This window comes from Dromiciops gliroides, chromosome 3 (genome assembly GCF_019393635.1).
Source record: "Dromiciops gliroides isolate mDroGli1 chromosome 3, mDroGli1.pri, whole genome shotgun sequence".
Taxonomy (NCBI): Eukaryota; Metazoa; Chordata; class Mammalia; order Microbiotheria; family Microbiotheriidae; genus Dromiciops; species Dromiciops gliroides.
In genome coordinates this window covers 583,315,536-583,331,471 of record NC_057863.1, presented here as the reverse complement: position 1 = coordinate 583,331,471, position 15,936 = coordinate 583,315,536, and the positions used below count along the sequence as shown (strand labels likewise).

Here is a 15,936-nt window from a genome sequence, read left to right as displayed (position 1 = left end):
AGGAACCAGAACAGAAACACCTATTGTAAGTGGACATGACCTGGATGAAAATCCAGGAAATAATACTGAGGAGTGATCAGAAAGGAAAGAGGAAAACTGAGAAAAAAACAATGTAATGAAAACCTAGAGGGGAGAAAATGTCTAGGAGAAGAGAGTGATGGACAGTACCAAATTCTTCAGAGGTCAAGAAGGATGAGGATTTAGTAAGATCATTAGATCAAGGTCAAGAGATTTTTGATGACTTTGAAGAAATCAGTTTCAGTATAATGAAATTGGAAGTCAGACTGCAGAGGAGTTAAGAGTGAGAAGAGACTAACTAGATTCACTGATTGCAAACAGCTTTCTCAAGGATTTTAGCTGCAAAAGAGAAGAGATACACAAGATAAAAGCTAATGGACATAGATTAGTTCCTACTCTCAAGGAGCTCAAAATCTTATAGGAGGTATATGACATAGGACTGCTGAATTTTCCTAAATATTCCCACTTTTGAATATTTAGGTTGGTGTAGGGATAATAATTTCTCCTTTCGGAATTTTAAGTTTGTGAAAACTATAGGATAATCAGTTCAAGGTGTCCAAAAAGTAGCTCCCACAAGGAGCAGGGCTGGACAACTAGATTTAGGAATCATCTGAAAAAAAATAATACTTAAACCAATGAAAGCTAAGGAGATCAATAAGTGAGATAGGATGTAGAGAAAAGAGGGCCCCAGATAGAACCTTGTGGGAAACCCATGTCTAGTTGGCATGACTTAGATGAAGAATCATCAAAGAAAATTGAAAAGAAATCATCAGATAGGTGAACTCGGAGATACAACTGTCATGAAAACCTGGGAAAGTATCCAAAAAAGTATGTTGAGTGAGTATCAAGGAGCTGAAAGTGATCAGTATTGTAAAGAGAAGTGAAGAAATGTTTAGTATATAACCTCCCCTAATACTTTTTCCCCCTTTCTCTCATGAAGGACTGGATTTTCCATTCTTAAATAAGCATCAAAGTAGCACAGTAGATAGAGTGCTAGGCATAGAGTCAGGAATACCTAAATTCAAATTCAGCCTCAGACCAGCTGTATGACCCTGGGCAAATCACTTAACCCTTGTTTACCTCAATGTTCTTATCTTTAAATTAAGGATAATAATTGCACCTACTCCCCAGAGTTGTTGCAAAGATCAAATAAGATAATGATTATAAAGCATTAATCAGAGTACCTGGCACATATTAAGTGTTATATAAATGTCAACTATTATTAAAATACAGAACTTCAGAGTAAAAAAGGACCTAGTTCAACTCAAGCCTCTCAGGATGTTTCTTCTGTTCTTGAGTTCACACAGAATTCTCTTCTATTAATAGTTATCTACTTCCCAATCTGAGCCATAATTTCTGTTTGCTTTTATTGGATTCAACCCTGGTCATTCTCATTCATTCATTCATCCATGAATTAATTCATTCATTGATTCATTCATTCAATCAATCAATTTATTAAAGCACATCCAATGCATCCAACACCATACTAAATGAAGGTGAAGATCTATGTGTGATTAAAATGTAGTTCTTGCCCTCATGTAACTTATAATAATGCAGTATAATCCTTTTAGTTTAAATGCACTCAATTCAACTGGGATTTGCACCAAATATCCTAATGGTGCCCAAGAAGTACAAGGTGGGCCAAATATCATAAAGTCACAATGGGGTTTCAATATTTAATAACTCCTTTATTTTTTCTTTTTAATTTACAATACCATAACATCATAGTAAATATGTATAAAAATATACATATGTAAATATGTATAAAAATATACATATGTGTGGATATATACAAACATAGGAAATAAAGAAAAAAATAATTTTCAAAAATTTACTAAAACATCAGACCCCTTTGTGACTTTTGGTCTATGCTGTGCATTAAATGTACCATACAGTACTCAGTAGTACTAGACCTATGATCTATTTAAGATGTAAGGGTTAGAGAATTCTATACAATCCTCTTTGTAAAACAAATATTTAATGAATAAACTAATTTTGTTATAAAGATAAACTTAGATAATTCGCATGTGAATATAATTTTAGAAAAATATTTTGAGAATAAGAACACAATATAATGATCAAATTTTGGGGCATCTGTAACTTCTAATTAACAACATATTTACTACCATCATTTACATAAATAACCACTTCACTTTCTTTTAATATCTCTTTAGGTAATATGCCTATCATCTTTCACTTGCAACTCATTGATTTACCTCATTTTCCAGTTATACGTGTTCTAAATAATTTAATTTAAAATCCCTGCTATGTGTAATTATTGCTTATATCCCACAACCTATTTATAACCACCATGTACCTTCCTCTGTCTTTTGGGTTATTTGTAATTTTAATTCATCTAAGATCAATGTATTACAATTTCCACAGCCATATAGAATTACAGAGACATAAGTGATATTAAAGATAAGGACTAAAAGAAAATAATCATTTGTTCTCATTTAAAACATTGTACATTTTATAAAATATCCAAATTGAACACTTCCACTTAATCAATTCTGGGAAGAGTTCATTCTCAACCTGCATTGTTTTCCCCACTATGCTTTAAGAACAAAAATAAATATTTTTTAAAAATATATCTTTAACTTTTCTCAGTAGCTTTACACCATTCTCCATTCTAATACTCCTGATACTCTTAATTTTACCTATTGTCTCCCTATGCTTCTATCTTCTAAACATTTTTGAAAGTCTTTCTTTTTCATGATTATTGGAATTATAATCTTTAGGTTACACAATTTCATTCTTAAGAGGTTCATATCTCAAGCTTGTCCTATCTTTCTTATAGAATTTTAAGTCTTACAATCCTACTTATCCTTTCTTTTAATAATTTCAAATTATATCTTCCAAAATCTAGGATATGTGTCAAGATATCCTGAGCTTTCCTTTCCTCTATCACAAATTATATGACAGAATAATTATTTCCACTCAGGATTTCCATTATGCCTACTTTGGTATCCAGTTTTTCCCCGTGGTATGAAACATCATTTTTTCTTCTGACTTTTGAAGAATTAAATAGTCAATAAGATAAGGCAAAAAATTATGAGCTGCTTTGCTTTTGCTTCTGTGCATGTGTGTGTGTGTGTGTGTGTGTTAGAGAGAGAGAGAAAGAGAGAGAGAGAAAATGATAGAAACATAAACAGAGATACATAAAAAGACAGAGAGAAGTTCCAGAAGAGGTCTGGTTCCGTTTACATCTTCATGCTTATAATTATGCCTCTTTGTCAGGCTTCTTATCCTTCTTAAAAACTACTCAGCCTTTTTCTTTTCTCTTCTGGTGGTATGTAGTATATCCCAATGGAAGTAACACTTCTATTTTTAACAATATCATATAAAATTACCTAAATGAATAGTTGAATAGCATTGAATATTATATAGAACACATATATTAATATTAACATGAAGAAACCCATGAAACAGAAGGAGAAAACTTAAAAGCATAATGCAACATTTGGATGAAGAATAAATCCGAAATAGAAATTTCTGTAATTTTCCACCACTACAACATCATTTGCCTGCAGCAAGTTTGTAATTAGTGAAACAAACAACCCCTGCCCAGTTCTGTCCAGGTAATCTTTAGTGTGCTCTAATGACAAAACCATTTCTGTCTATGACTCCACTGAATTTCTCCCAAGTGCTCTCCTCATGCAGCCACTCTCTTATTCATTGATCTCTTTTCCTGAGAACATTCACCAAATAGTGATTCAATATCCTGGGCAAAAGCCTGTGTTGTGACAAATTATAAAGAGACATGGGTTCCGTTTGCATACTTTTTTTATTGTAACAACATAAACAGTAAATTAAACATAGTCTGTTCCACTCCAAGGAAATTTAATCAATGAATCAAATGCTTGTTCTATGGATTTACTTTGCAAAATGGCAAGGATCCAAAGCCAAAACTAAAAATAGCAGTTATCATGACTTTTCCTTTCACAGATACATGCTAATATCTCCATGCCTGTAATGATGCCTTTCTGCCAGTGGATTTTGACACAGAGGGACATCAATGCAAAGTTGCCCTAAAATAGTCAAAAATGAATTTGTAAACAAGCCCTATAATATTACTAACAAAAAAAATTAAGGGGAAAAAAGGAGTTTCCCATAGATTGGGAATGGCTGACAAATTGTTTGCATAAATATGATGGGATATAAATTCATGTATGACTGACGTGTTGGTGAGCTTTCTTGAACTTTCTTTAAAGGTGTTCTTTTGGATGTTTTTTTTTTGGGGGGGGGCGGGCAGGGAAATGAGGGTTAAGTGATTTGCCCAGGGTCACACAGCCAGTAAGTGTCAAGTGTCTGAGGCCGGATTTGAACTCAGGTCCTCCTGAATCCAGGGCCGGTGCTTTATCTACTGTTCCACCTAGCTGCCCCCTGGATATTTTGCTGGTAAAGGAATATACTAGGAAATAAAGGTAACTTTAAAAGAAAAATATATCAATAGAAATTTAAAAATAAACATTTTAACCAGCCACTGCTTCTCTGTGTTCTTTGAGACAATAATGCTTGCCATCTTCCAAAATGCTTCTTTATAAAATTTACAAATGAATTTTTCTTTTAACATGTTGTCCTTGGATGCCAAATCTACTTACTTGGCAAGAAAACATTTTTTTTTTACATTTACCATGACCATGGTCATTTTAAAGATTCTTGTTACATCAATTTAATTTATACTGGCAAACTTAAACTTCTATGTGAAATTATTATAGTCAGTATCTATGTCCTTTAACTTTTATAACATATTTCATTTTTATCCATCAATAATTTGTTTGAATACATTAGAATGATTTTTAATAACAAGCTGTACCTTTTTTTTTGTTTTCTTATCCATTCTTATTTTCCTTTTAATAAGCTGGTATTCTATTCACATCCATGGGCAGCTGATTCAGGAATAATTTTTCTATTGGTAGTAATTCATTTCATGTTTGGTAAAAAATCAACTTCTTTTTTTGTGTGTATGTATGTATGTCATGTTTGCTTAACTTTGATTAATAGTTGAGTGTCTTCTGATTCTTTTGTGCATTCCAAGTATAATCAATTTGTATATGAAGAAAACCAAGATTACATTAAGCAATGATAGAAAAAAATAATTTAAAATAATTATATCTTGATCTATTTGGCATATATTTATATCTTGCTCTAAAATGAACATGTGTCAAAATGTATCAGTCTTTAATAAATTATTAACTGCTTTAAATATTTTAATTGAATTTTAAAGAAGTATTATTAAATGGAAAGACATTCTATAATCCATGTTTCAAAGTGGATCTTACTCATGGGAATACTGGTTTTTCAGACCATAACAAAGGGCTAAGAGGTAAGAACTACCTTCAGACACAAGCAACCTTTAGACATCCAGCTAATAGCAGCATATTCTAAATAGATCAAATATGTAGGAAGAAATAAGCAAACTCATGAAACTTAAACTCAGGAACTCAAATATAGGAAGTATACACCACAGAGAGAAAGTATACATCATCAGTGGACTGATAACCAGGTACATTGCTTATGTTCCAAAGCCAACACTGGACTTCTGGGGGCAAGTGACTCTTGTCATAAATGCTTTCTGTATGGCAAAGCGTATCTGTTTGGTTTTAAAGCTATAGACGAGTGGATTCAGGACTGGGGTTAGGAAGAGGAAAAGATTGGCCATAGTGACATGAAAGAGAGGTGAAGTGAATGTACCAAATCTGTGAATTAGGGCCAGAATAATAAGTGGCACATAGAAGATAAAGACTGTGACTATGTGGGAGATACAAGTGTTGAGAGCCTTAATGCGGCCTTCCCTTGAAGCAATGCTTACAACCGTGTTCAGGATGAGGACATAGGAGACAACAATGCACACAGAGTCAACACCAAAAGAACAAAGAACAAGGGCCAGCCCATATATTATATTGACCCTGACAGGTCCACAGGCTAGCTTCATGACATCAGGATGGTAGCAATAACCATGGGAAAGGATGATGTTTTTGCAGAAGGGTAGCCGTTTTAGCAAGATAGGCAAGGGTACCATCAGTGCCATGCCCCTCACCACAGCCACTAGTCCCATCACAACAATTCGAGTATGAGTAAGGATCATGGTATAGTGTAATGGATTTCGGATGGCCACAAAGCGATCAAAGGCCATGGCCAAGAGGATAGCAGACTCCATGGAAGAAAAGGTATGGATGAAAAACATCTGTGTTAGGCAGCAGTGAAACTCTATCTCCCGGTGGTTTAGAAGAAAGATGTTGAGCACTGTTGGCAACGTGGATATAGACAGGCCAACATCTGTAGCTGCCAGCATGGACAAGAAGATGTATTGAGGTTCATGAAGGCTGGGAGTGGTCTTAATGATGAATAGAATAGTTGAGTTCCCAAGTAGGGCAATCATGTACATGATACACAGAGGGATAGAGATCCAGATGTGTGCTGCCTCCAATCCTGGGATGCCTGTCAGGAGGAAGAAGGGTGGCTGGAATGGGCTACTGTTCAAATTTAATGCATAGTGACTCTTTGGGAGCTGAGTCATATAAACTGCCAGGCCATGGTCCTATCAGGAAGGAACAACATAATGAATGATTTAGAAGGAGGTCATGTGTCTAACTCCACAATAGAGAATATTAAACTCCAGTATTTTTCAAGTAAAATGACTAGATTCAAAGAATTGTCTATAACTTGTTCAAGGACAGAAAAGTTAACAGTGCTCAGTCATTGGGGGTGTTTGTTTAGATTTAGAATGGTGAAATAGGAAGGAGACTATCTGTGGGTAAAATCTTTGAAACAACACAAAGGTAGAGAGGTCAAGAGGTAAAAAGTATCCACAAACACAAGCCAAGGGATGTTATTCCAAGGCTTACAGGAATCAAAAAGACCAGTCACAGAATCTTGTGGTTATTATAGAAGACTTAAATATCACCTAGTCCTACCTGTAGCTATATAAGAAACCCTTCTACAGCATTTAAAAAAAAAAACATTATGGTACAAGTTCTGCTTGGAGACCATTCAGTAAAGGAAAATTCTTCTGAGGCAACTCGTTCTACTTTAAGTTGGCTCTAACTGTTAGAACAATTTTCTTGATATTGTAACGATTGGAATGACACCACCTGCTGGAGACTTACTGTAGAAGAGTTCCACCCATGAAGCCAAGGTCTTTGAGGGCAAGACCAGGAGTCTTTTCTTTGGCATCAGGAAGTGACATTGGGTAGTGGGAGGAAGAAGGAAGAGACTGGCGCTCGGTCTCTGGCTTTTTCCTTTGGACTCTGGTGGAGAGCGGAGCTAGAAATGTGCTCTCCCTTTAATAGATAGGAATCTAGGCCTTTCTCTCTCTTTACCAAATTCTTATTCTCCTTAATAAATGCTTAAAAGTCTAACTCCTGCTAAATCTTATAATTTATTGGCGACCACTCATTAGATATTTTAGACAGTTTAGCTAGAATTTTAGACCTCAATATGACAGTTTAAATCTGCCCCATTACAACTTCAGGCCATCAATTCTATTACTGTCTCCTGAGAGATAATCAGTAGAACATCACATCCCTTTATACATACATAAGCCTTTTGCATAGAGAAAATGAATGATGTTAAATAGTATGTTCCTTTAAAGGTATAAAATATACTAAGATATTTGAGGCATGATGGCTATTACAAATAAACACAAAACCATAATTAACAATTTTGTTACCCAGGCCTAACATCATGATAAATATAAAATGTCCTCTCAAATAATTTATGGATATGGAGACAGATTATGAAGCTTAAAAGAGAAATCCTGGGACCCCTACTGCACTGGAGGGCAATAGATTCTGGGATATGCTCTTCCCCTTACATGAGGGGAAACTCTGGCAACTCAAGCTCTGATTAAGAGCCTTTTTGATGGGGAAGAGACATGGTATGGTGGAAGATAGGAGTTAATGTGGTTAAAAAAGGTCACTTACTTTCCAATGCCCTGGCTGCCCCATTCTAGTCATGTCTATAAAAGAATGGTTTTGCACATGCATGCACACACACACACACACACACACACACACACACACACACACACACCCTTCCTAACTCTGTTTCTTCATACAGAATATCAAAGGTATTCTCCATGTCTTCTCCTTTTACCACTAGAATAACCTAGCAGTATTAGATTCACAATAGGTTCTCAGGAGATACTTATTAAACGAATCACCAAGCTTATCCTAAAGCAGAAACAAGCTTCATATTTGTTCAAAAAAATAAACAATTTTTTAAAGATTATACCACATTTAAATGTAGATACCTAAGAAAGAAGATTTCTTTTCTTACTACAGTAGTGTGTGCATGTGCATGTAGTGTTTTACAAGCGTGAGTGTTTAGAGAAAGAAAGGTGAGGGGGGGAAAAGGATTCCTTGCATGTTTATTAGATATAGCCTAGATTAGATAGAACCATGATTGTTAGATGGAACTTAGAACCAATATTAGATAGAACCCAGAAGAATTGGAAACAAAATTAGGAGTGAGTTGGACAAAGACCACTTTATCTAGCTTGCTTTCTGACTAGTCACTTCCTCAGACTTGCGCAATCTCCAGCAACAGACTCACTTCCAACATCAAAAGAAACCCTCCATCTTTCTATTGTCCCTATACTCTCCATCCTCTTCTCCCTTCAATGCTCCTCAGTTTTAATCTAATTCTGCCTTTCTCAAAGACAGACAAAACTTACCATATGGAGTTTGTGCCCCCTCTGATCAAGGGAGCTTAGCTGCTGAACCTCTCTCTCCAACTCCAAATTCTGTTCTTTGGGTTGAAAGAGCCACAACTTAGAGTACCAGAGTGTAAGCAATTAATTTATGGCTATGGGGAATGGATGAAACAGAGGGGCAGCTGTGCTCCAACTACCTGAGGGAACATTAGCTCCAAAACTTGCTCTTGGGAGAACATTTACCAGAGGAAAAATAAACAATAACAATAACAAAATAAAATATCCAAACAAGCCAATGCAATTCCAGCTCACTCCAATATCCTTCTTCTCAAAACTTCTAACAGCTGTTCTCACCCACATTACCTTATGAACTTATCATCATCAAGGAGTAACAATTAAACAAAAACAGAATTATAAGAAGTTATTTCACATAAGTAAGCATCTCTTTAATCACTATTCATTTTTATTTTAAGAATGTTGGATGGAAGTCTTCTGTAATTATATTGATTATGCCCCTCCCTTCTCACACAGAAGATACTGAATATCCTTTTCTTTAATTGCTGTTTCTTTTTTATTTTAGTAGTATTTTATTTTGTCCAGTTACATGTAAAGATAGTTTTCAACATTCATATTATATGATTTTGAATTCCAAATTTTTCTCCCTCCTTTCCCTCCTCCTTCCCAAGACAGCAAGTAATCTGAGATATATATATATATATATATATATATATATATATATATATATATACACCCATGCACACACACACACATATATATATATACACAATTACATTAAACATATTTCCACATTAATCATGTTGTGAAAGAGGAATCACAACAAAAGGGAAAAACCTCAAAAAAGAAAAAAACAAGGAGAAAGTATGGTTCAATCTGAATTCAGATTTCACAGTTCTTCTTTCTGGATGTGGAGAGCATTTTCCATCATGAATCCTTTGGAATTGTTTTGGATGATTGTATTGCTGAAAAGAGCTAAATCTATCCCAGTTGAACATCACACAATGTTCTTGTCACTGTGTACAGTGTTCTCCTGGTTCTGCTCGCTTCATTCAGCACCAGTCCACTTAAGTCTATCCAGATTTTTCTGAAATCTACCTGCTCATCATTTCTTATAGCACAATAATATTCCATTACATTTATATACCACAACTTGTTCAGCCATTCCCCAATGGATAGGCACCCATTCAATTTCCATTAATTGCCTTTTCTTGATGAACTAGAGTCCTATTCATAAACATTTGACATTGATTTGTGATTTTTCTATTGAGATTAGAGGGGTATGGTGATATTTGTTTGTTTTCTTGGGTTTGCTTCTAATCCCAGTATACAAGCATCAAAGAACCCAAGAATGGGAAAGAAGAACCAAATATATGCATGTATGTATATGTATATCTTGGTATTAGTACTGGCACATTTTCTCATGGGAATCAATATTCCTTTCCATTGATGTTCTTGAACTAGGATTATCTACTATTTCCTATGATATCTGGCATATACATCCATCCATATATATACACATGTATATGTTAAATTTTTGAAGAAGTAAAATTATGTTTCCATCACTTTTGATGAGATCCTCAATATTCTAGAGATATGTAAATGCATGTGTGTATGTATACATGCATATGTATACATATATTTATATATGTATATATGCATTATGTAGATTGTGTGCAAATGTACATACATGTACTAATATACATCTGCATGTGCATGCATACATTTATGCCCATACATATCTATATGTATACAGACATATACACTCATAGACATCTGCATGCACATGCATATACATGAATTTGTATGTACACACCTATACACATATAAACACATCTGCATGCATAAATGCACACACACATACCTATACACGTGCATGCACATAGACATGTCATAGGCATACAATATGCATGCAATATACATGCACCATATGCATGTACCATATTGTGAACCACACATGTGTATACATATACACATAATCACATACACATAAACATTCATAAACATATACATACCTATAACAAGAAGGGAAGATTTGTGAATTAAATACCTGGTTAAGAAAATGGCATTTTAGAACTTGATTTTTATTGAGACTTCAATATAAAATCAAATAATGTTATTGTTCAGAAATGGAGTACATAGGATAAACAATGTATAACTTAAAACATGTGTATATGCATGCATACATATATGTCTCTGTGTATATAAATTTGCCTGTGTGTATATATTTATGAAATGAACAATGATTATAGGAATGAAAATACAGATTTGGGAATCAACTCTATAGTAATGCAAACGGCATTATAAGAGATGAATTCACTAAAGAAAAGACCTTAGAAAAAAAAAGAAAAAAAGAAAAGAGCTTAGAAAAAGAGGAAGCTTAGAAAAAGAACACAGCACTGTGGATACCAAGGAGTAGAAAAATGAAACGTTTCAATAAAGGAGACAGAAAGGTTTTGATCATACAAGTAGGAGGAGAAACAGGATAACAATGTGAGGAAAACTGAGGAAAGAATGTCAAGAAAGAGGGAGTGGTTAACAGTGTCTAATGTTGAAGAAGTCAAGGATGATAAAGACTGAGAAAAGGCTATTGTATCTGTCTGTCAATTAAGAAAGTATCAACTAACTCTGCATCCTATGCGTGCATTTATTCTTCTTTGCTGGCTTTTTTTGCTTCAGATTCAAATAGGCTTAGGACTCTGCTCTCCTTATAGCATTGTTCTATATCCCCTTCTGCCCAAGAGAATAGTGTTTGAGAAGAAGAAATTGAAAGAGAAAAAAAGAAAGGATACATTTAACCCCTCCTTTACCCCTCTTTCAAAAAATAGTTATGGTCAGCTTTTGTTTGTATTGAACATTTGGCAAAAGTCAGTTGAGTGGGGTGGATCCAAGATGCTGGAAGAAAGGCAGTAACCTTTCAGAGCTCCCCACATGATTATACCAAAAACATCCAAATAATGCCATAAGACAATTCCTGGAGCAGCAAAACCCACAAAGCGATGTGGTGAGATAGTTTTCCAGCCAAAGATGACTTAGAAGGTCGGCAGGAAAGGTCTACTGTACCAGGGTGGGAGTGGAGCCCAGACCCTGATACATTGACACAGATCCAGCCCCTGGCCATGCCAGAGAAAGAGACCTCTGAAGCCTCTGAATAATAGAAGCATTTAAAAGCAGGGGAGGGGGAGGAAAATGATCTGAAGATGACCTTTGTCAGAAATGTGAAAAGCAAGTCAAAGTGGAACTAAGGAGTAAGAAAAGGATTAAAAAATGTTCACTGAGGGTGCAGCCAGATGGTGCAGTGGATAAAGCACTGGCCCTGGATTCAGGAGGACCTGAGTTCAAAAGCAGCCTCACACACTTGACACTTACTAGCTGTGTGGCCCTGGGCAAATCACTTAACACTCATTGCCCCATTAAAAAAAGTTCACTTAACATCTAGGGGCAAATAATAAGTATGCAGCTCTTTCCATAGAAAGGAGAGGTATACTCTATCAGAAGTTAAAAGCTTCTTGTGCTTCAGGGAATGACCACATGGATCTCCAGGTACTATTAGACCAGGTACTCTCAGAAGAAATGCAATCTAGTGAAAATTATGGATGGTCACAGTGAAACGGGTTGCAGTTATTCCTTCATATATCTCCACCTCTGCCAAGACAGAGAAAGTTAAGTAGCATACAGGGTTGATTCTCATCATTAGCACTAGGGTGAACCATCCTTGGTTTTTCCTTAATAACAATTGCTTCTTGGTAAAAAAAAAATATGTTGAAAATAGACAAGAAAGTTGTGCTTAGATAGACAGTTTATACTAAAATATAAACAGCTGACAAATGACTCCTTTGAAGACTGGATCACCCCAAATCCAAGAATGACATCAAATTGGACCCTTCCAATTCATTTAATTTAGGATCCTCCATGTTCCTGAATGTTGCATTTGCTGAGCTATCTTCAGCTTGCTCACATCTCACTGTTAATCCTTCCTATGGAAGTTTGGTTATTGTTGTAATGTTTTGGATAATCATAAATCTGTACTATGGGAGATTATTCTAATTGCGAATTAGGATGCTGATTTTCTTGTAGTCAAGAAAGTCTCAATATTGCAGATTTTGAAGACCCATAAAGCAAGTAATATAGTCTCTGCTTCTAAGTAAATCCTATCCTATGAAATAGCAGAATTCATAAAATGGGTCAGTAACATTCACATAGACTTTCTGTTTAATTTCCCTAAAATGTTATTTGAGAGTTTCCCCTATAGACATAATCTCAGACCCTCTAATCACTTATGTCCATTTACTCAAATTCCAATTTCACTTCCTCTACCTTCCTCCTCAAGGGATTCCTTGTCCTAGAACAATCCTATGCCTGAATTGCCATTCTGTTCTACTCAGTGTAGACCATGGTGCTTCTGGGGAATTGGATGGTTCTCCATGTGATCCAAACAGAAGAACACCTGTATGAACTCATGTTCTACTTCCTAGCCATGCTGGTCCTCGCTGATCTGTGCATCTACCATACACACAATTTTAGAGATACTCTGGGGGCTTAGCCAAGAGATATGCCTAGATGTCTGTGTCACCCATACCTTCTTCATTCATGGTCTATCAGTATTCTGTACTCCTCAACATGTCTTTTGATTACTTCATTAAAATCTCCAACCCACTGAGGTATACAATCATTTTGACCGATTTTATGATCATCAAAATTTGGGTGGTCATATTGGGAAAGAGTTTCCTATTTATCACTTCTTCCATTAACTACTTGTTGTTCTTTCATTACTGCCATCCCCATTTTCTCTCACTCCTTCTGTATGAACCAGGACATGCTCTGACTAGGCTGCTCTGATATCCATTTTAACACTTTGTATGTGCTGGCACTAGTGATCTGCATTATTTAGATCAACTCTGTGCTCATTCTGATCTTCTAAGTAATGATCTCATGGACAGTTTTGGCCATTGCATACTGAGAAATTTGGCTCAAATCCTATAAGACTTGTGTGTCCCACTTTTGTGCTGTGCTGGTCTTTTACATCCCCATCATTGTTCTAACAATCATGCACTGACTTGGGAAGCACATCTCTCTCATGGTATATGTACTTATGGACAATATCTACATCCTCTTCCCACCTCTTATGAACTCCATCATATAAAGTATCAAGACTCAATGGATAAAAATAAGAATCCATAAGTTGTTATCCTTAAAAAGGCTTTGAACTATTGACAAACTATGATTCTAAGGATTTTGACCCTGGCCTTTTAATACAGTGAAGGGTGTCAGAATCATGGAATTTATAGGCCTGTAAAAAACCTCAGAGTTCATTTCAGAGAAATTAATTAAGGAACTACATAAAATCAGGAGAGAGATTGTTGTGTAATTTTCTTTTTTTCAATTTTAGTATCATTTTTTCTTTCTAGTTACATTTAAAGTTAGTTTTAAATATTTGTTTTTATAAGATTTTGAGTTCCAAATTTTTTTCCTTCCCTCCTTTCCCTCTCTCCCCTCCCCCAAGATGGAAAGCAGTCTGATATAGGTTATATATTTACAATCACATTAAACATATTTCTGCATTAGTCATATTTTGAAAGAAGAATCAGAACAAAGGGGAAAACCTCAAAAAACAACAAAAAAGGAGAAATAGAATGGTTCAATCTGTATTCATATTCCACAGTTCTTTTTTTCTGGCTGTGGAGAGCATTTTTCATCATGATTTCTTTGGACTTGCCTTGGATCATTGGTTTTTGTTTTTGTTTTTGTTTTTGTGAGGTAATTGGGGTTAAGTGACTTGCCCGGGGTCACACAGCTAGTAAGGGTTAAGTGTCTGAGGCCGGATTTGAACTCAGGTCCTCCTGAATTCAGGGCCAGGGCTCTATCCACTGTGCCACCTAGCTGCCCCATGTTCATTGTTTTGCTGAAAAGAACTGTCTATCATAGCTGATCATTGCATAATGTTGCTGTTATTGTGTACAATGTTTTCCTCATTCTGCTCACTTCACTCAGCATCAGTCCACTAAAGTCTCTGCCTGCTCATCATTTCTTATATCACAATAATATCCCATTACATCGATATACCAAAACTTGTTCAACCATTTCCCAGTTGATGGGCATCTTCTCAATCTCCAGTTCTTTGCACCACCAAGACATCATCTATAAATATTTTTTGCACATGTGGGTCCTTTGCATTTTTTATGATCTCTTTGGAATGCAGACCTAGTAGTGGTATTACTGGTTCAAAGGGTATTCACAGCCCTATAGCCCTTTGGGCATAGTTCCAAATTGCTATCCATAATTCTGGATCAGTAGAACACTCCCTTTTCCAAAGTATTTACTTGAAACACACAGTTGATATAAGCAGGCATAAACCCAGTTCTGTTCTTGCCAAGCTTTTCGTACAGGAACTCTGTCAACTTGCAGAATACACTCTTAGTATGTGACTATTTTACTCTGAGATCTTCTTTCCAACTGATTTCTTCTAAGCGCTTAATTCAGAGGGCCATGGAAGGAAGAACAACCACCATACTTTAATTCAAAGATTTATATTGGAATAGTATATAGGGAACTAAACTTTATCAAAAAAAAGCAACATATATACACTCAGTAATCACTAAGAAATGTCAAATGTCAGGAAACTGGCAAAGAATATTGGAATTTTACTCAGGAAATCTAGGTTCTAGATTCTGCAGTGATACTATCAATAGATGATACTGCTGTCATAAGGGCTAGAGTAGGGAGGCTAAAACAGGAGTGATGAAATAAATTTATCTTAAAGAAAATTTGTCTTTATATTAATTTGTCACTACAGAATGTAGGCACTGTTAATAGGGCTACCTATGATATACTAGATGTATGTAATGAAGGAAAAAACAAGTCCTCTGGCTTCCAGAATATCTTTGTGTTATAGGGGAATAATGAATGACATATATACAAAGTGAATATGAGAAGATACTGGTTGAAAAAAATCCAAAAAACTATTCAATCAATCAATAAGTATTTATTAGTATGTGGTAGGCACTGTGCTAGGTGCTGGACATATAAAGACAATAGGAAACAATTCTTTCCCTCATGTAGTTTACATTCTATTAAAAGAGACAGCAATTTTTTGTGTATATACACAAAATGCAAACTAAATATAACATACATCAATTTGAATTGGATTTAATCCAACAATAATTCAATTTGACTCAGCATTTTTCCAACTACTTATGATGTATCCACATAGTAGCTGAAAGGAATTTGTGATATGTAGATGGGAC

General features: G+C 35.3%; 1 protein-coding gene and 1 pseudogene across 1 annotated transcript; one reads left to right on the top strand and one right to left on the bottom strand.

Annotated features, from left to right (window-relative positions):
• Nucleotides 1-5,536: 5,536 nt before the first annotated feature.
• LOC122748049 (olfactory receptor 51G2-like) lies at nucleotides 5,537-6,541 on the bottom strand. The gene has a single exon (XM_043993778.1). It carries the CDS (start codon nucleotides 6,539-6,541, stop codon nucleotides 5,537-5,539), a length of 1,005 nt encoding a protein of 334 aa, XP_043849713.1.
• Nucleotides 6,542-12,971: 6,430 nt separating this feature from the next.
• LOC122748047 lies at nucleotides 12,972-13,898 on the top strand (annotated as a pseudogene).
• The last annotated feature ends 2,038 nt before the right edge of the window (nucleotides 13,899-15,936 follow it).